This window comes from Cardiocondyla obscurior, linkage group LG14 (genome assembly GCF_019399895.1).
Source record: "Cardiocondyla obscurior isolate alpha-2009 linkage group LG14, Cobs3.1, whole genome shotgun sequence".
Classification (NCBI taxonomy): Eukaryota; Metazoa; Arthropoda; class Insecta; order Hymenoptera; family Formicidae; genus Cardiocondyla; species Cardiocondyla obscurior.
The window spans coordinates 1,981,773-2,004,079 of NC_091877.1; the positions used below are offsets into that span (position 1 = coordinate 1,981,773).

General features: G+C 42.3%; 2 protein-coding genes across 2 annotated transcripts; one reads left to right on the forward strand and one right to left on the reverse strand.

Annotated features, from left to right (window-relative positions):
- The first annotated feature begins 1,519 nt into the window (after nucleotides 1-1,519).
- On the forward strand, nucleotides 1,520-3,369 carry LOC139108202 (tetra-peptide repeat homeobox protein 1-like). The gene is made up of 2 exons (XM_070666292.1): nucleotides 1,520-2,080; nucleotides 2,295-3,369. Exons 1-2 carry the CDS (start codon nucleotides 1,681-1,683, stop codon nucleotides 2,453-2,455), a joined length of 561 nt encoding a protein of 186 aa, XP_070522393.1. The 5' UTR covers nucleotides 1,520-1,680; the 3' UTR covers nucleotides 2,456-3,369.
- Nucleotides 3,370-6,142: 2,773 nt separating this feature from the next.
- Nucleotides 6,143-11,327, reverse strand: Apd-3 (apidermin 3). Its single transcript, XM_070665847.1, has 4 exons — nucleotides 11,082-11,327; nucleotides 8,266-8,551; nucleotides 7,863-8,192; nucleotides 6,143-7,634 (listed from the first exon to the last, which is right to left on the reverse strand). The coding sequence occupies exons 1-4, from the start codon at nucleotides 11,091-11,093 to the stop codon at nucleotides 7,459-7,461; spliced, it is 804 nt and encodes a 267-aa protein (XP_070521948.1). The 5' UTR covers nucleotides 11,094-11,327; the 3' UTR covers nucleotides 6,143-7,458.
- Nucleotides 11,328-22,307: the final 10,980 nt, after the last annotated feature.

The window sequence follows — 22,307 nt, forward strand, 5'->3', positions numbered from 1 at the left end:
CATTTCAAAGGGTATCAGCGTACATACGTAACATCGTGCATACAAAAATCTACTTGTCCGCTGGCGATACGGATACGCTTTGATAACTAAGTAGAGAACCGTATGTCGTTTGCAATAATATTGCTGCAAACACTGTCACGCGTGCTTTATGGAGTTAGTTTACGGATTCTGTTTGGAAGTAATAATAATAGTAATAATTATAATAATAATAATGATGCAATGCGGTGCAGTTACAAAGGTAACGCAAATTACAAATTTAATATAATAATTAACAAACAGGAATAAATAAAAATACATTTTCGCTGCAATTTATTGAGAGGTCGGCGCCACGTTTAATTAACGAAACCTGAGACGTTTCTGAAAAAGTGCCGCGGAGAATTGCTGGAGCTCTGCCAAATTCTACCCGCGTAAAAATGGTTTCGTGACCGAGAAAACTTTTGGACGTCGCTGATCTACGTCATAACATAAAGAACACAATGCATTTCCCGTTTCCTCGAGTAGAAAGAAAATCACGGTCGAGGAAATTGATGAAATGTCCGAGTTAATAAACTTCATGCTTATCAGTTTCTTCTCTTCTCTCTATTTTTCAGCTTGAATATCGCAGTTCTTTTGAATTTATCGTTCGACAGGCGGAATGATGGCGAGAAAGAGGAAAAAAAAAAAGAAAAAAAAAAGAGGCAACGAGAATTCGCGCGCGGCTCAATCAACAGTCATCTTTGCGTTTGAGATTGTTCATAACGGCCGATAATATATCACTGACAACGATTCTTGGCACCGCGTTTGCGATCTGCCGCGAACTTGATAATATCGTCGCGCTCGGGTACGTATATCCTGCAACAATAGAGCTCTCAATCCCGACGACAATCTGCAAAGCCCGAATGCCGCGTGGGCGATGCAAACCCGTGCCTCGCCTAAACAAAATGTACAATGCAATACGAAACGTAATCGTCTAATGGCGACAGACACGTGCCTGCCTACGAGCTGATAGAAAGCAGGAAAAAAACGTGCTTGGAACACGCGAATTTATCTTTACCTTTAAGGTCGTTTGCGACTGATTCATACTTATCTTCTTCTTCAACAATTCTTGACGACTGTTACAAAACGCGTACTAATATCGCACGATACGCAATACTTTACGATAGTCGTTGAATAGTCTTTTTCGCACAGTATTTTTCTACGACATACCTACGTTTCTCTTCTTCTTTTTCTCTATTTTTTCTTTTCTTTTTTTTTTTTAATTACACGACAGACGAATTATAAAGCTTCGAAATTAATATCGATCGTTATGCAAGCGTAAGCTCTATTTGCCTTCGACTTAACGTCAGTCATATTTAGCGAACTATAAGTAAATATTATATCGAGATATCGGCTCGATCTGTTATTGCTGGTGCCGATTGCGCGAACAAGTCGAGGCAAACGTAACGCACAAGACCATAAACGGATGCGTTGAAATAGAACACCGTGACCCTCGAGCCGCTCGACTTGCGACGGGGTGAGACGTTAGCTGTACTCTAGTGTCGCTAACACGATGATTGACTTAATGCTGATAAATCGGCGAAACGTCACCTCAGCTCGCGGAGAATGTTTGGCGTGTCCTGCCCCGCCCTTGGGGTTGGCGGGAGCATTGAGGGCCACTTCGGAGAGACAATACTCCTATAAAAGCGTGGTGGACACTAGTCGATGGTAGCCACATCAACCTCAGCCTCAGCGATCGAGGCAAATTTTCCCGTTGCAACATTTATTATTCGCTCTTTCGTTATGTGCGCCCTTGTCGCGATCTTTCTCGCAGCGGTTCTTTCGGTGGTAACCGCTGCGCCGTCGGGCTACTTTGGTCACGGTGCGACGTTAGCCGGACCAATTCTGGGACCCGCAGCCCTCGCTGGTCCCAGTAATGGACCGTCGTCTCTTGCCGGTCCGGTAGTTGGTCCCGCGCGTATATCCGGAGCGGTCGATGGCGGTGCTATTGTCACCGGCTCTGTAGCTGGACCATCAGTTGTTTCCGGGAGCGCCGCTGGACATACGGCGGTAATCGGTCCGGCATTTGGCTATGCGGCACCAGCCTTTGGACTGCCAGCTTATGGTAAGGCATAATATATATTTTTATTTTTTAATCAACAATTATGTAAAATCGATCCAAGTAGTTATTTATTTATTTTAAATTCGTGAATTTAAATACGCGAGAAAGATTTTGTCTTGAAAATTATTATTTTATGCAGAGCACTGGAAATATGAAAACTTTTTATTTGAAAATACTTTAAGAGCATGTATTATTTTTTTTATTTTTTTTTTGTTAGGTCCGTACGGAGCTGTGCTTGCTGGCCCTGCTGCAGGTCCAGCGGCTCTCGCCGGACCTGTCGCAGCTCCAGCTTTGATTCATGGCCCGTCTGGAAGTATCACCTCTGGATACGGTGGATTAGGTAGTATTGTTCGTGGATTTGCGCCTGCACACTATTAATTCACACCGGCCGACAATATGAACTAAGGACTTCCGCGACTGATCTCTTAGACACCCGCAATCTCCAATCACGATCTGCATCACGATCTTCGTCATTTGGTATATTTCCTACTGTATTAGTACTTTTTATGCGTGTATATAACAAAGTTTCGTACATATAACGTTATATACGAATAATTAAAATATTACTATTAATTTTAATAAACGCATGGCACTTCTGAAAAATTTTTATCCGTTTCTTCGTCTTCCTATAAAAATATGCATTTGTAATAATTCATTATCTTGATCAATTAATTTACCGCCACACTGAGGGCGATAAACTCCGCTGAGGAATTTCGCTGCTTGATTTTCGAATTTCAATGGCGTGACCACGTAGTCGGATAGGTCAATCGGACGATTGAGCCATTGAAGAGAAGGGTAATCGAGCCTTAACCCCGGAGATTACAAATTACATAGAGAAGGGTTTTGTAATCGCGTTGAAAATTCCTCGTAGTATAAAGCAAGGCAAATTAACGTACAAATATATTTATAATAAAGATGCATTAACGTTAATCACTGTTAGAGTCAAAAATTTATAAACGCGCTAAAAAAAAAAAATAATTCCACGTGCATACGTCGCGCAATCTGCTAATGTAGCGTCTTACATATTCAACGACGTCGTAAATAATTATGCAGAGCATTTCAGGGAACGTCGAAATAAATTTAATTACGTACGCTAATACTAACTGCTCGTTACGAGTGTGCGCACATGTTTATAAAGTCATAAGTCACGACACGGACATTAAATCATGTACAGTCATAAGTACGCCATATGTATACGTATCACGCGAATGAAACTTTATGTAATATGTAATTATACTCTCGTTTGCGTCACGTGTGCAGTAACAAATGAGATTTTGTTAGTATATTCAATATAAATTGCAGTAAAGATCAAAATAATATAATTAAATTCGTAGTAACGAGATTATGCAACAAAGGATATATACGTAATTTTTTAATATATTTTTTTTTTAATTGTTTCGAGCCTTAGTGCTCAAATATAATTTTTTGCCTGAAAATTTTCCTCGTGTTGTGTAACACGCTAATTGCATATTAATCTAAAGAGGACAATTACTTTATAAACATATTTAAAATATAACATGTGCGCCGCACACATTATCGCAGCGAAGTTCTAGGTTGCAATTTATGCGATGTGCAAGGTGAATCGAGGCGTTTACCGAGAGCGGCCTGGCTGGGAAAGAGCCGCGCTCTCAGGAATTAATGCGCTTCTCAATGCGATATATAATCGATGAAGCCAACCGACATCGCGCACTCGACCTTTAACGGGTACGATGAAAGAGACGCGAACTCGAATGCTCTAATTCCGCGTGAATATCACGATTTCTGGTAACAGTTATTGGAGACTGCGAGAGCGTCATAAATGTTACGTAAGAGAACGCGAAACTTAGCTCCAAACATATTTCACGCGTTTTTAAAAATTATATTCCTTTTAATAATAATCGCGTGCACTTTCGTCGCTATTATAACTTTTTAAAATTTATATCTCTGCTACGAGATGAAATTCACTCTCGGAATAGAATTTTTTCTGCGAGTAATAATCAGTTTCCATATAGAATACTGAAATTGTGCCCAGTGTATTTTTTCGAAGATCGTGATAATGATTGCATTGGTAACTAGTTAAAGAGGCACTTTGAATATCCCCGTCAGACGAAGACGGTGCTACGCGCGGCATCTCCGTGAAAGAAATCGAAAACTCGACCTTTAAATATAATTCTTTCTGCTTAAATTGCCGGTACGCGTCTGTAAATGTTTCACAAAGTATTACGCTGTACAACTTTATCCGCTGCATCACGTTCTGAAAATTCGTACCTACGACGAATGATCGAGGGAGGTACGGTTACCCCGCTGCGATTGAGCGTGATCAATGCTAATGGTGAGACTGACATTTGCAGTCATTGTCTGCAGCGCAATACGGATGCAATGCGCCGCGATGTTTATGGGAGCATGCAACCTATTCGCTGGTCTATGCAAAACCATGGAAAGTGTAAAACACTCGTGTCTCGGTAAAGTTCAATTTATTTAAAAAGAGAGAAAAAGAGAAAGAAAAAGAAATTGAATACTTATAATTAATTATAAAATCAATTACAATATGCACGTGTAATAACTATGTTTAAAGAATATTCGCCGAGCTGCATCTTGAGCAATATAAATTTTTTTTTTTTTTTTTTTTCCAAGGAAACCGATGTTTCGATAGATCGCTAATTATATTTCGTTAATGCAATCTATTCGCGTAAAGCCAGAAATACGAAAGCAATCCATTGAAGAAATCCTGTTCGAGAGCTAATCAACCTTGACCGTAAAAATGTAATAATTTCATAGCGCTTTGTAAAAAGATTCTTCTAAGAAACGCGTGCAATAATCGCTACACCCCCGAGAGTGAAAGGACCGCGCCTCTTCGTATCCGGCATTCTGTCATCTCCACTAATTATTCCTTGACGATCGTTACGAAACGGCACGCTTTCTATGACACAACTTATGACGCTTCGCAACAATATCATAATTCCGCGCTAGCGCGCGCATTCGTAGATATTTTCTCCCTTCTACATGCATTATACATATAAATTATTTCAAACGTATGGCATCCATTTGGATTGCAATAAAGTCTCTGAATTAAAGATCAAGAATTTCCATTATTTGAAACGAACAAGAGAAAATATTAGTAAAATATGACGGCTTCTATTTCTGAAAATGCAGCGCGCAAATTTACCGTTCCATTCAATTTCAACGTGCAAATAACATTGATACTTATTTTACAGATAACCCAATTTGCAAATTTGTCAAAAATAAATTAAATCGTTAAATGGAATGGCGAGTAACTGAAAAAAAGTAGCGCTGTTGAAAATTATATTTACGTATCTTTTATTTTAGTTTTTATTCGACGCGACAAATAAGGGAGTATTTTTAGGAGCAATTTGTCTGCAAAAAAAAAAATCCAGCACTACTTAGATTTTTACGTTTCACATTTTATATTTAAATATATATTTCGACAGTCGAAGTGGTTATGTTCGAAAGAGTATAATGCTTTTCATGTGTCAGATGAGATCGGGAATCCATCCTATTTTGTAAAAAAAAAGAAAGAAAAAAAAAAGAAAAAAAAGAATTGGAACATAAAAAACGAGCCATTTTAACGCTTTCAAATTTTATGTTCTCTGCCACATCACCAGTTGGTATTCTCCTCACTGAAGAGGTTCTGTTCGATTCCACGGCTTAGCACGAGCACTTCTACTTTTTTATATTTTATTTGTAATTCCGTGAGAAAAACTGTAAAAGCGATCGCGTGTATTCGCGAAAAATTTACAAGTCTTTAGTAAATTTAGGAACTTATAACAAATCTGAGATAGCATCCGTAATTTTATTTCCTGATCTCTAACAAAATAATTGCTACATATTATTAATTTATAATTGAGTATTAATTACAATTATTATAATAATCGTCGATCTGCAAAAATTATGACCGATATATTAGAATAAAAATGTGCACTTACCTCTTTTTATTAATAAAGCACTTACAAATATGTACTAAAAAACTCAAATAAGAATTTAAAGACCGAAGCTTAAAGAGACGAAGTAAAATTGGCGATGTGACTAATTAATTGCATAGTCAAAGACACGCGAATGGACAAAAAGTGAGTTTTAAATACTGATGCTTTATTTTATATAAAGTATTGTATAAATGTATAAACGCTATAAATATATGTGGTATCTATCTATGGTGGTGGTGGGGTGCTAGTCGTGATCGCAAAAAGGGTATGACGAGGACGGGCGGGGTCGAGGGCCGGCGACGGCGAGCCGTCTATTTACATTCATTCACTCATGAGAAAGATTAACCTACCATAATCTACCGGTCACTCCTTTTCACTAACATATAACACGATTATATAATATATGTGTAATTGTGTGTATATATACGAGTACACATATAAAAGTATGGTGTATGTGTATGTGTGCGCGCGTGTGGCAATGTGTTCAAATATATATATACATATATATAAATGTATATAAATATATATATAAATATATATATAAATATATATGCGCGGAAGTAATAGGTAATAGTATGTATACATATATATATATATATAAGAAGAACATATATGCGCATGGACGCGAGTAATAATAATATGTATGCTTAGGGTGCGGCGGTAAGTATAACAACATGCCGGGAAAGTGAGCTTGACGCAACTAACCCGTGGAAAAAGAAAGAAATAGATATGTGCGTGAAGAGCGGCGGCCTTACGGATGGTGGAAGACGTAAGAAGAGAAGGTTTCGGCCGGAGCAACGATAAGTGTTCAGAAAACAGAACAAGTCCGGTTGCTCCGACGACGAAGTGCCAAAGCTCGCCCACTTGCTAGGCCCATGGCGGTGCAGCGTGATTCGCGTGTGCACGGGGTGGCTGTGTGACACGCGGTCGTGAAACTCAGAGGTGCGCGTTTAAGTGTTTAATGTCCGAAAGACGACGGTCGCTGATGTGCGAAATGAAAGCTCGTCGAGGTGCGGCGAGATGTTTCGAGTGTCGAGATCGGTAAAACGCGTCTCGCGCCGAGCTACCTTCATCGTTTGGTCTCTCGATGAGCGGTAATTGACTAAATTTTACCCGGTTGTAGCGGGTCGAGAACGGAGGGAGCGAGCGGCGCGAGGCCGCGGATCACGTACGGCCGAAATCTCGATACCATCCTCTTACGATCTTATCCGTCTGCCATCCGGATCGCGCTTTATTGGCTCGCGGTGTACATATGTATAATTACATTCGACCGTTCCATATATATTCCGAGTGTCTGACGATCATATCACTAATGCCAAGGGTGCACCGACTATGTTCCAAGACTGGAGGAAGCTTTGTGAAGAAGACGTTGAGCGCGTTTGAGGATCGTTCGAGACCGGTAAGTGACTGTGGTGGGTTTGCCGCCGTCGCCGAGCCGAGATCGCTGGGGTCTTAAAACGTCTACCACTTGGAGGGGATGATAGCTCCGTGAGAGCCCAGACCAGCCTGGATGGCACCAGACGGTCCGTTGATCACAGCAACTCCGGCATCACCACCGCCAAGGGCACCACCGCCGAGTCCACCAGCACCTCCGAAGACGGCGATACCAGCACCACCGAATCCACCAAGTCCAGCACCTATTGAAAATTATATTATTAATGGCGAATTCAAACATTCGATTCAAGTAAGAAATAAATTAATTAAAAAAAAATTTTAAATTATAAATTTTTAATATTTAACAATTTTAATAAATTTTAAATTATAAATTTTTAATATTTAACAATTTTAATAAATTTTAAATTATAAATTTTTAATATTTAACAATTTTAATAAATTTTATTTAATTAATTGTGAATTTTTATTACCAGGCGCGGCACTGGCAGCAGCACCAGAGCTGCCGTCATCACCGTTGATTCCACCGGATCCGGCGTAGAAAGCAACACCACCGTAGCTGGGTCCAACGAGGTTAGCGGTAGCCTGGGATGGTCCTACGAGGGTAGCGGTTCCCTGGGACGGTCCAACGAGGGTGGATGGGCCGGCAGCGGGTCCTACAAGGCTGGCGGGGCCAGTGCGGGGTCCTCCTACGGATTTAGCTCCCTCTTGGGGTCCTACGAGATCAGATGGGCCAGTCTGGGGTCCAACGTTGGCCTTGGGTCCCTCAGCGGGTCCGATGTCAGACCTGCCACCATAGACTCCTGCGAAAAAAAAAGCGACGGTTAAATATCGTCGTCCTAGGAAAAAAATAAAATTTCGTACGTAGATACGTACCACCAGAGACGATCTGCTGAACTCCAGCAGATCCAGCCGCCGCCGCCGCACCAGCAGCGTAGCTGGCACCAAGACCACCAGATCCCAAGCTGGAGGCACCACCCTGGAGGGAGGCAGCGGTTCCAGCGCCAGCGGCGAGTCCACCGCTCAGACCGGCACCACCGTGCAAGCCACGGCCGGTGATGGCCAGACCGGCACCATAACCGCCATAGCCGCCGCCGTAGCCACCATAGCCACCGGCGATTCCGGCGCGGGCCGTCGCGACGGCTAAGCAGGCGAACACAATCTGAAAGAAACGCGAGGCGTCGTTCGTTTAACGAATTCACAAAGACAACGTACGATTTTCGACCGAGACCGTAGTAATTATAAAAAAAAAATATTTTACGACGCGCGCGCTGCACGAAAGCTCGAGTTCCGATTTACGGAAACGGTTCGCGTGCGCGTATCGTCGGGGCTATCGCTATTAAGAATCTAGATTTCCATTGGCTTGGCGCCGATTACCGGGTTTGACTACCGCTAGATCGGTGGCAACATAATCGCCGGCTTTCACTTTCGATTTCCGCGAACATTGATTCACGATCGCGGGATTCCAAAGCGACGGAAACGGTTTCGCCGCGCGGATATTTTCTAAATCGGCCTCGATGTTCTTTAAATTTCGTCAAGCTCGCGCGCGTTTGTAAGCGTTTTATCGCGAGGGACGGTCGCGCAATTACGCCGACGAAAACGCAACGAGAAAGTGCGCCGGGCACGTCGGGAAAATCGACGAGATTAGATACCCGTAACTACGCGCCGTAACGTTTCGTAATCAACTTGATAGCGCCACAATTTTCCCCCTTCCCTTCGAGTCGGTTGCTCTGGTCACCATTCCCAATGACCGTATTAGGAAAATCTTCTAGGCCCGTTAATAGGCCGTTGCACGCGCAACGCGTGTACCGTAAGAAAAAGCGGTCGCGATTGCATAAAATTCCGTACGAGCAGCCACGGACGCGAGGATATCGTACGCGATTGATAATTAATCGAGATACCCGGTCGTATCAGTCATCTAAAAATCGCAGCCGAGCAATTCGCGTCGGTGAAGCTTTCCGTCTTTCATTTTCTAATTAATCGAGAAACCCCGCGGTCAATTAAATTTCGATTCCCAGAATTATTTTCTCATATACGCGAGGAGATCGGAGGGACAAAACTAAGCCGAGTTTTGTTACGTCACGCGACCCGGCCGACCGCGCTTATCGTAATGCTCGCGATTCGTAATACGGGAAGCGGCGTTTAGAAAGGAAGTGTTTCGCGCGGCCGTACAGCCGTCGGGGCTGATTAGATATATCGCGCCGGCCGCATACGTAACCGATATATTCTGCGAGATCGTGCGCGAGAGCGCGGCGTTAGACGCGCGCGTGTGTCACGCCCGGTTTGAGAACGCTAGCAAACTTAAATGGCACCGCGGCCTGAAATTATGCATATCCCGACGGCTGCGCGAAACTTTCACATCCCGTTTACGCGGAATAAACCACTATCTCGCGGGGCCCGTGCTCGTGTGACGTGGCCGACCGAGCGTTCCCGCGACCTCGCGATCGGAAAAGGATCGATCGCGCTCGATTTCAAAATCGCCCGTGCGATCGAGCGCCGAGCGCATTTCTATCGGCCCTGAGGAATTGCAAAGGCAAGATATCTGACGCAACCCGACGATTAAGATATCGTTACAGGTAATGTTATTGATAAAGAAAAAAAGTGCATAGCTAATTAGTTTGCAATTATTATGAAAATGGCACGTCGTTTTTAACGTTAAGTTAACGCGCGTTACATTAACCGCGGGACGAATGAGGCGGAACGTAATTCCGGCGTTATTCCAGCGCCCGGCGGGGGATTCCGCGGCGGGGAAAATCGAGAGAAATGCAACCGCGGCGAATGCGAAAGTGTGCGCCGCTCGTAGGATTCATGAATGAAGATGCGTCTACGCGGAATAGAAACCGGTCGTGAGTTAGCCCGTTTATTCAATGGCGATGATGATACTGCCTACAACCGGTTTTCGCCGAGAGCGGCCGGCGCCCGCGATGCGGTAAGATTTCTTTGGTTTATGAATGAAAGTCGTCGGTTCGTCTGTTTGTGCGTCTGTCTGTCTGCGACGAGAGAAAAACGGCGTGAGTATCCCAACCGTGACATTGAATCGTTGCAGTTTGTATCGCGGGCGCGGTAAGAAGCGAAGAAACGTAGCGGTACAATGAAGACGTTATTAGACATGCATTATTGACGCGGACGAAAGCTCTCAAAAGCTCGCGAGACAGCTTCGTGCTTGCTCTCCGTTTGCAAATACGCCCGCCGTCTAAATACACAATCTTGTATTAATCTAGTTTCTTGTTTGGTTTCAATTAAGAAGAACGCCAGAACGGGAACATTATACAGATAAACGCTTGTAGAGATAAACTTGCGAGCGACTGCAAGAAGAGGAGCAGAATTTTATGAGCAATTCCGTTAAGGGCTCGAAGTAATTCAAGGGCTGTACCGAGTTTCGAGATGGACACTATTTATTCACGACGACGAAGGCAAGTATCCGATCAAGAAATTACGATGCTCCCGAAGAAACACGCGATTTTGAAGTAAATTAATAGCTAAAGTGACAAAGTTGCGAGTAAAGATTTGATAAAAAAAAAAGAAAAAGAAAAAAAAAACGAAAGAAAGAAAAAAAAAGAAAAAAAAAATAGCAATGTTTAATTGAATAAAAATTTGTTTGAAGGACGCGGAACGGCAAAGCCGAGAGGTACCGAGACTACGAATTAAACACCTCGCGAACACCTCACCAACCCCCGTTGCGGAATACTCACAAAGGCCTTCATGTTTGGTGTGTGTATTGGGCTGGTAGTCCGGTGAATGACTGACTTGGGCTGGGCCGGCGGGCCTTATATACGCCTAACTCTACTCTGGACACGCTCCACAATCACCATCCTTTCGAAAGCAAGCGCAAGGCGCTCCACCACCCTCCCTCCAGAAAAACTATAATCCACGTACCGCGTACCAAGCGGCCGTAACCGTAGTCCGCGGCGCGGCGGTAATCCCACCACCCGAGCTCGGGGGCGAAGGGGGTCTCCCCTTTAAAGACGGTGATAGAAGTTGCCCGGTTGTGGGTTATATTCGTGGCTACGTCGTCTAATGGTCGCAGCCTCCTATCCCTCCTGCCCCACCCGCGACGTTGGCCTACACGCTCGGCTTCTACGCAACGGGCCCGCACCAAGTGCAACCGAGCACCACCCGGGTTACCTGGTCACCTACGATACAACTCTCTTTCTCGCAGGCGTGGTGCACGGTATGCACGAGCGTCGAGCAGCTCGCAAATCTAACGGCGGAGTCCTTTCCGGTTACGATAGACGGCGCAGGTGCAGTGCCGATAACAGTACAGAGTGATCATCACTTTAATTAATTGGCTAACTACCGCCAGTGATTAATTATTGTTCGTCTCGATGGACCCGGGTATAGGCTTGTAAATGATGAAGGCGAACAATTTCTCGGGGAAGTTTCGGAGAGAGGCCGGTGGTGCTCAAGAATCTCGATAACGATCGAAGACTGCAGTGCACCTTGCTTATCGTAATAAAAGAATAAAATACAATAAAGCGAACGGAGAAGAAAGGAAAAAAAAAAAAAGCGATAATAAATAAGTATGTGCCATATGCAGTATTATATTTGTGGAGAGAACGATAAAATTTGTAGCATCGCACGGTAAATTAATAATTGAAGTTAAAGCTATTATTATTTTGTTGCAATTTTTGATGCTGAAGAAATCTAAAGAGACGATTTGACAGAGTCACGATTGTTGAAAATGACGCCTTGATCCCCGGAGTCACGACGTGGATCCTCGACTAATTGATGGTGTCGCGTAATGCGCTTATTTCAACAGTGCTCACTTTAAGATAGGTCGATTTTAACTTTTTACATTCATTTGAATGCAGAAAATTTTTTTTTTTTTTTTTTTTTTGGGAGAAGAAAAAGTAAAAGCTGGGCGATGCCCGAATAACCGAAAGTTATTATTATTCATGAAAACCACTATCCGCACAATGTCCGAGTAGAAATCACGGTAACTCTGAAGTTTACATTCGGACACGAGCGGCTGTCACACGAAAAGTTCGTTCCGGCTGAAAAAGGGAGGGAAGGAGATTCAAGAATGGTGAGGCACGATCCCTGATTACGGTCCGTTCGTTACATTAGAAAACGAGGCGTTCGCAAAAGGAATTTCACGTTTGGCGCAAATGCTAAATCGTTCTAAAGAGCTGAAATTACGGGCCGTTGAATGGCCGTAAGAAAAGGAAAAAAAAAAAGAGAGAAAAAAAAAAGAAAACAGAAAAACCTGAATTCTTTTCTAGATAGATTGCCTGCCGCCATCGACGCCGCCGCAACCGTTTGCTTGTTACTTATTACCTCAACCTAAATCCGACTGCACTGCAGCGCATTATGTTGAAAATAAAATCGCAAAACGTGAGAGGTAGAATTAAAAAAATATATCTATATGTTGTCGCAAGCGATTAAATTAAAAAAAATGCCGTATAAATTGTCGACTCGTACGTGACAAACAAGTCCGACCCTTTTCGAATCGCATTATCTATCTATCTTAAGAGGCATAAGCGTTATTTAATAGTTTTTACACGGTCGATCTTATCTTCATTTTCACATTGAAACGTATAAGTGTATCATTATCAAGATATTAATTCTAATCCGCGTAATCAGTTATGTTTTAAAAAAAATATATATGACAATGAATGCACAATTTAAAATGTTAAACAAGCAAGAAATGGGATAAAAATGTAAATGCGCGTGTTACAAGCATGCGAGAAATTGTTCGCGTTTCAATGTAATCGGATCAAAGCATGCAGTCGTGTGCATTAGATTTCTTTACAGATTACTGCATACGCACGCTCAATCCGCACTTCCTATGTACTTTCTTTTTTTTAGCATACGCTTTTCATAACTCGGTATGCACGTAACGGTGGCGATGAGCAATTACCAAGCTCAACCTTAAAGGAGCCGAAAACGCAGCGCGCCGAAACGTAACGCGGTTAATTGCATTCAATTATTTCTTTCTTTTTTTTTTCTTTTTATTTAATTTTTTCTTTTTTTTTTTTTTTTTAAATTCTTGCGATGCCCCGGTTATTGTACGGGCCGGCGATTTCCGCGGCATGCGTGAAGTGAAAGCCATTATATTATTTGGCGCCCGCGAAAAAATGCCGATCTATCGCGAAAGTCGCCCGCGCGACGTAACCTTTTCTCGTTCGGCGGTTCTCCTGACCGGTTTCGGATATATAAGCCCGATGCCGTGCCGGCGGTAGTGTTTGATTCTCGCCGGTCTCACCCTCGAACGGACCGAGAAACATTTCGCGCTTACGCGTTTAGTATCTCGTTAGGATCAATCGGGCAATTATCTAATCGGGTGGGTGAAAATTGTCTCTCGCCGTGACCCCCCCGACCGTGCTCCGTTCTCGCACGTCGCGCAGACGTCCGCGATCAACCGATCTTATTGATTCGAGCTCGTAATTTCGTTAACGAGCACGGAGTAATTATCAATCCGTTGTTCTCGCTTTGTACACGGATATCCCTGTAGCTTTGAATCCCGGGCGATCACGCCTCGCGATCTCGACTTTTACACGTTTCTGCTATCAGAGACGGAATCCAGAATCCAGTTCCGCGAGGGTTTTGAATTATTGAACGATTTTCATGGATCGATAGAGTATCGATTGGCTCCGCGTGGTCAATATTCAGGAATACGCCTCTGTGATAAAGCGACTTTCTCGGCGACGTGTGCTGATCCGATATATCCGTGAATCGAATCGAAATGCAGGCGCCGAGATTTACTCCGTTTGAATGGAGACGCGCAATATAGGATTACCCCGATATTAAAATTATTTTATCGACAAAGTTTATTTATTTAAATCGCTCGGATTTTATGACGGGGCACAGTCGAGGCGAGCTGTTAAATTTATTTGGTAGCCTGCTCTCTTTCTCGCCGGCTATGCGTTCTCGCGCAGATTCTTGAACTAATCAAAATAATAATTTCATCAATAAAAGTTGCTTAATAAAGAAGGTAAAAAATAAAAAATAATAAAAATAAAATAAAATACCATATTCGTGCACGTAACGTTTCAACATGAAGCAAAAGTTATTAAAAAGAAACTACCGATGACGTTGAATAACGTATGTGCTTTTGTTAATTATTTGACATAATTTATATAATCTCATAATAAAAAAAAAAAAAAAAAAAAAAAACAATCATCAATAATCTTTCCCGTTTAATGAGAATAATTTCTCCACGCTAAATACAGCGATTGATTTAATACGAAATTCGGAGAGCCTCTCTCACCTATGCATTTATTATATCTCGTCATTATGCATTTATTTATTAAAATCAATATATCGCGGATATACGAGCGACGCATTCGTCGTGCGTGGGTTTTATATATTCTATCTACCCACCCGACCCTGCCAGCTCAATTTTCGCGAACGAATAGCTCTTTCTTCGCCGTAGGTGACGACCCGCGTATACGTCGCACCTCGCGCGCGATGTCGAGGCCTCCCGCGGCATCGCGTTTACAGCAAAACGACGCCCGCGACGCCCAGACTTTTGCGCCAATTTTTATATAACACGGGAAGGTGAAATTGGAGAAATTTTATTCATGAAATAGAGCAAGCGGCACGCAGCGCGAGATCCAACGGGGAAGGAGAAACTTCCTTCTATGTAACCCCGACGATGATGTAGCGCTCAGGCGCATCGTCATCGTTGCCTATAAACAAAGCGTGCTCATCGTCGAGCACGCGAAACAATCGCACGTGTATAACACTCCACATCGCTTGGCTGGTGTACTGGAAAATCGCTACGTCATTCCACGCGCACGGTATTTCGCCGTCAAGTGTCGTACGGATTGTCCGTCGAATTAACGTGACTTTTACGCCTCCCGCGTTTCGGGAGGATAAGATAAATGGTGAATCAATTTCTCCTGAGTGCGTCGCGCGCTGGAAGAAATTACTTATCAAACGGCAGATTTACGGAGGATTTTCCGGAGATCGCGACAGTGGCGTCAATTGTTTTCGGGTTGATATCGCCGGGCGGATTTAACACGCGTCCAGCCGCGCCGATCGATTCATTAATTGATTCGAATTCACTAACGTGCCGAGGATCACGATTAACCAGATTTCACCCTTTTAATTTAAATCCGCGCTCTGAATTTCCATTTCGGTGTACGCAACATTAGAGTGATCCGTTTGCTCACCGTTATTACGCGTATTACCGAAACGGCGCCGCGCACACGCAGTTACACGTTTAATACCGCGTGCTCAAGTAACGATCTAATTTGCAAAACGCTTTCGCAACTAGCTATGAAATAAGAAAAGAACAGCGGTAAAACGGTGCGTATTTAATTATGCTATTTACCGCGTTATTCAGGTCAAGTGAGTCTGTGCCATTTAAATGCGTAAATATGCTATCGCAATTATGCGATTGTCCCTGTGATTTATTAAGTAGACGTTATCGGTGCGTTCATATACAATTTAATATCTCGTACAATTATTAAAACCGATCGACGCTGCGGCCAATGGGCTGACTAGGTTTATCCTACGATTTATTGAAACGAAGTGCAATTAAAAAGCGCCGAGTTATTTATTATACCACTTGTCTTTTTTTCTTGCCTTCTTTTTTTTTTTGTTATTAATTAATTCTTATAAAAAGTGGGATAAAAATGTATTGTTTCTCTTGTTGGTACTTTACTCGTTCGAAATGACGTACCATTTTATGCCGGGCTAGATATAAGGTATGAGTAATTGCAGTTTATGTCAATTCCTATAATATAACGCGCAATGGAACGGTTAACCGCAGTACTCGAACCCGCAGCGCTCCTTTAATGCACTAACTTTAATTGATTCAAGACCAAGTTGGAAATTTCGATCGCTTTAATTTTGGCGTGTTCACCTCTGTTCGTATTTCGCCCTTTGATAGCGTTCCAACTCGCTTAAACCAAAGTACATATTAGAAAGTTAAAGTCAGAATTAAAGTTGTCGGATGGCAAACATTCGGTTGAATAACTTCGCACACATTTTTTTTTTTTTGCCCTCGCGGTGGATAAAATCGACAAAGAGTTACGCGCTGCCGTCCAAAATTTTTCATCGCAATTATAACGTTGACGAGGTTCTCGCGGCTTTTCTTTTCGATTTTCTCCCCGTCCGGTTCGAAAATTTCGCGGGGGCTGGGGGAGAGAGGGACACAGAAGGTTCGTTATGTTTTATGGAACTTAAACGCGTGTTTTTTGTTCAGGAGCAGCGTCTTAAAATTTAAGTGCAAATTAAATTTTATCCCAACCGACAACGATCGTTCGCGCGCTTTGACGTTAAGAGGTGCTCTTATAAGCCGCGCTTAAGTTTTAAGTACGGGCATTACAGTACGGCTCTACTGAGCGCGGCATTGTTACACCTTCAGTCACGTATCGTAGGTATCATCAACGTCGCTACGTCTTCGTGCAGGTATAAACTTCCAACGAAGTTGGCGAGGATGTACTCGATGCTGAAAATTAAGCGCGTTCCGGCGTGAACCTCAAATCGATTTACCGCCAGCGGCAGACCACGATTCTCAAACGCGCTAAATTGTTTTACAATTTTCACACATAATTACTGCGTGCAATTGTATATTAAAAAAAAAAAATTAAATAAATAAAATAATAATAATTTTTTTACTCTTTAAATTAGATTCAAACGTTGATATTGTTACGTCGACGAAAACGATTACCGTGCGGCAAAGATAAATGTTTTTCCAACGTAATTTTATTCGAGAATGAGGTTTGTAATTAGAAAATACTTTCATTGGAGATTAATGGGAGGAAAAATGATGGTCGAAGAGACAATCAGCGCGAGCGACGCAAGCCTTCTTTTGCACTTCGCTACACGCCATCGACCAGGCTAGGAAAGTAAGTCTTACGCAATAGGTGGAGCGGGATAGTGTTGGGCTATCGGCGTGTTTCAGCGGAGAACTGCCCATCATTTCCGTGTTCTGCCAGCCGTTCTCGGTCGCGAGCGCATTGATTCGAATGCGCCGGCTCGTACGTGAATATCCGCCGCATTGGATACACACAGTGCATTCTGATCGTTTTCGTTGTGCATTTTTACGGACGATCGGAATGTGATCTATTAGAGTTGCTCTATATATCGATTTGACGTTTCCTTCGACAACGCGAATGACGACACATCTAAGAAATATTGCCGGTCGAATTAATTGCCTCGCCTCGCAATCCCGATTAATTTCGTCGAGCGATAGTGGCGTGTGTTTTCGTGAGATACACTAATAAATGTAATCAAGTCAGTTGAAAGGGATTCTAATTAAAATCTTTCAGGAAAGAGTGACAAGGATATGATTTCGTACCGTTAAAATTAATAAATTAATAAATAAATGAAAGAATCGAGTGATATAAAATAAACCCTCAAAGTGATTTCACATATTTATTCTAATTATTTGAATTTAAATACTTAAAATTAATTAATAAAAATTCAGAACGTGCACGCTGCCAGCGAAATTAAAGGATATCATCATTGTTCATAATACAGATAAAGATTAATTATTTTTATAACGCTATATACGGTGGAGTACTAGATTGACCGAAATAAAAATCCACATATGTTTTTCTCTTTCTTTTATTTCATTGTGCGGCGCGGAAAATTGGAACGTAAATTCGAGAGATCTTTTCAGGGAAGCTGGGAAAACAAAAAGTTTACCTGTTTCATTTTTTATTTTTTTTTTTTAATACTCTTTATTCGTTTTTTCTATCGTTTCCATGATAAAACCGCGCAGGTGCTTAGTTGACCGACCAGAGTCGATCGAGTCCGTTGTTCGTGTAAAACCAGTGTAGTCGACGAAAGTGGTTTCGCGTTGCACGCGCGCTGAACAAATTCGTCAAAGAGAGAGAAAGAGAGAGAGTTGCGAGCGAACACCATCTGAAGCCCCGATAATTTAATTTTTTTTTTAACGGACAGTATCGATGCGCTTTCCGATTGGAACGGACGAGACGACGAAACGATCTGTGGCCTGATAACGTTTAGCACTTCCCATGTCGAGAATCTCACTTACAATTCCCGACGATATAACGACGGGTCTGTCAACTTGTCAGCTACACTTTTCTACAGTCACTCGGGATAAATTGACGTATGAGCGCGAACGTTGCGCCAGCGTGTATACTTGTTTTGCAAAGGGACGTTAACAAAAAAAAAGAATTAAAAAAAAATATATAAATAAATAAAAAAAACCAGCGTAGAAAGTGTAGTTGAAAAGAACGGACCTCAGCGTCGACGTGCAACACAACCGGTGACTAAGCTATAATTTCCGTGTTCTATTGGCCGCACCGATCACGCATATTCACGCGTGTAGTTACATTAGACGTCAGGTTTCGTCGTAGGACTCCTTGCCTCATTCTGTTCTGAATTAAACGTTTCTCTCGAAGTAGCAACCGCCGACAATTTGTACCTGACCCAACAGTCGTTATTCTCCCGGCCCAGTTGTTGTCCGACATCTTTAGCGTTAAGATTAATGCTGCAGTTTATCTTTTTATACGATCTGTAAGTTTAGCTTTCTTGCCGTGGTGTATGTACATATATATATATATATATATATATATATTTTTTGTTGCAAAAAGATGAGGATACTGTTTTTTGAAAACACTGTCGATGGATGCTTGGCATTGGCACAAGTGAGATATTTTTATCACGAGATTGTAAAGTATTAAATTAATTTATAGTTACATTAAAAAGAAATGTTTTGTATAATAAATCAAGCTTATTTTATATAATAAAAAAATTTTTTTAAATAAAGAAAAAACGTATCGACAAGCATTTGCTACACTCAAGTCGATAATTTATGTATTTGCTGTATACAGGTATTATATAAATCTTTTACTATTTTGTAATCTGGTCTTGGTTGTTTGTACGAATAATAAATCTACAAAGATTATATAAAGACTTATTAAATATCCTTCTATATGTTTATGACATAATGACATATTTTAATGATCACGCGCCTAGCGCTATGAAAGTGTGCAAGGATATTACCAGCTGTACTGTATTTTTAAAGCCGGACAAGAGAACTATTCCGCGCGTTAAAGAAATATTTTAAAAAGTCGTACGAGAAATAATTATTCCCTATGGTTTTAACAAACCGTTGTCCTTTGAGTTATTTTTTATTGAACATAATTTCATTATTAATAACGAAGAACTACCTAGCTTTTAAAAAATTTATATTATATACGCATAACGTATTTACATTATCGATCTCTTGATGTGGATTCTAGAAAAAAATAAAAAAAAAGAACGAGAGAGAGAAAGAGAAAAACTCGTTAATGCATTTTCACCTATACACTGTCGCAGTCGGCGGACACCGCACGATCATAAAGCGCAATGCGATTCAGTAGCTAATTACCAATTCATAGTCACGCTGCAGGAAAGAGCCGCTGTAGCAATGCCCGGCGAGAAAGAGGTTTTCGGAGCGCATGCCTTCATTACTTAACTGTATTAGGAAATCCGCGTTTTGGCCCTCCCGTTCGTCGGGGCTTGGCTCGCGCTGTCAGCCGGATTAATTTGCGAGGAAATAGGAAATCGCGGTGGGTATAGCGCGTAATTTTAACGCGGCGAGAACGCCGGGCGCGCGAGTAAAATTGGCAGATAATTGCTCCGTTCCGGTTATATCACTCGGGCGAACCAGTACGCGAAACGACGCGTTAATAACTTCTTTTCTGATAAGCTTGTATTTAAGAAAAGTATGCTAAGAATGAGCCCTCTCCTCCACCGGGATTATAATCCCCGCGCGGTTTTACATAAGCGGTGACAGAAATTGATATGTTACGTTACGCAATTTGTTAATCGGCAAAGCGGCGTATTCGGCGATCGATGCCGACTGCAAATCGACGATTGTTAAAACAAATCCGCCTCTCTCGCGCACATCCCAATTTAATTCCCCGGATCTGCCGCCCTCCATTTACAATCGAGACATTAGCCGCGTGAAGGAAACACAATCGAGACGAGACTGTCCGAACACGATACGCACTCCGGGCGTTCTCATCTCTAATCGCACTTAATGCTAACAGGGGATCGGACGGCAGATAGATGCGTTTAGCGCTTAATGCGCGGTATTGCGGTTATTGGCGCCGGGTGTTACCAAGAGCAAAGGCCTCATCGAACGTGCGTGGAACTGAATATTATTCTAACTATATTCGTTACCGACTCTTATTTCGCATTCTGACGCAATTACGAGCGCGGCACGTTTGTTCATCGAGGCGATACGTACGTATCTCGTATCTGGCATTTATATCTCAATCTCTGCGGGCGATAAAAAAAAAGAGAAAAAAAAGGAGAGGGGAGGGGAGATGTATCTCACGGACGCGAGATGACTTATCAATGCCGCGACATTTATTAATGTGAAATTGCATTATGCGTCCGAGGTTATACGCGAGTAAATAGAGGTGCCAAGTCCGCGAGGACTTTCTCGTGGATAAGGCACGTTATTCTGGTTTCCATCTGAGCGGCTAGAGCGCAGAAAAGAAAAAACGGTACGAGCAGTTCGAAACGTCATCTCCTTCTGCTCATTAAAACGCTCGTGCGAAATAAATTCTCGAGCATTCAAGTACAGGCACGTGTAACGACCTCGGGTACGCCGGGAATGCCGGTTGTCTTCGTTAATTTTCCATTTATGACTATATAGCAGCTAACAACGTGCCTCCGCAATATAGATATGGCGTTAAATAATGACCATCGTCCCGCGTCCCTCGTTAAACATATCTCTCACTTTCTCAAAAATTTCTTCATTAAATAGAGCTACAATGTAGCACGCACTTACATCGTTTGTTATACGTAATAAATTACGCGAATCATGCAAATTTTACAGCTGTAATATTACACTAGATTATCTTACTCGTTACGATTATTACGTTCGATTTCAAGCTTTCGTACCTACACTTTTTATCTCTCTCTCTCATTCTCTCTCAACCGGAAAGACCCTAGAAAAAAAGAATGTTAAAATGTCGTACTTTTTAATCGCGAGATTTCGCGCGATTCAAGTGCAACCCGCATATTCAATTTTTTTTTTTCCCCATTTCGCCCGTTCCCAATTTTTATTTTTTACAAATCAGTTAACAAATCGGTGTCGGCGCTGTTCCGCGCGCGCGCATTCGGATACGCTACAATTCTCTCACATGCCTGCTCGCATATTAATGATTCTGACGGGGCGACTTGGTCCGCGAGCAGGCGAGCGTAAACGTTGAATAATAACTGCATTCCGCACACTGCACCGGCCGCCCCGGTCGGTCGTCGTCTACGTGCTAGGCGCACGCTGCGTGTATATGCACGCATGACAGCAGCACGTAACGTTACATATATGTATATATTGTGTATATATATATATGTATGCACTAGTGTATATATTACTGATGCAGGATAGCCGAGAAGGGTCTATTGGTTGCGCGGACCGCAACGACGACGGATTCGCGTTTCGCTCCTCATTTCCGGTCTGAACGCGACGCGAAACTACCGGTTAGAACCTGTGTTAAATACAGATAAATGTCCCAGGATACTCCACATTCGCCGAACTGCCGTTATAAAAATTAACCTGACCGATTCTCGACAATCGCAGAACCAGCTGAGGCCGCGAAAAAAGTGAAAACATTTCTTTTTTCTGTTTAATTAATTTCTTTTAATAATTTTTTTTTTCGGAGTCGGTAAATTATTTCTCGGAGGCATAGGAGTCCAATGATTACGATCGGCTGTATATCTATTTTAATAATTATTTCCGCGAATGAATAACGCGATATTTTTTCAATAATAGAAGACGAACTCGGTCGTACAATTTTTGTAATTGATGTGTCATAATACACCCTTCCTAAGTTCGATGTCGATAGTCTTCGAGCTGCTCTTTAGTCCCACGGTACACGTCGTAAGAGGTGACTTTTTTCCAGCGCTACTTTCACCTAACGAGAAGAACGTACTGCGTCGCCGATATCGGGGTGGAGGGTTAACGGTAACGTCCGAGTCTCATCCCTCGGACGTCCTCA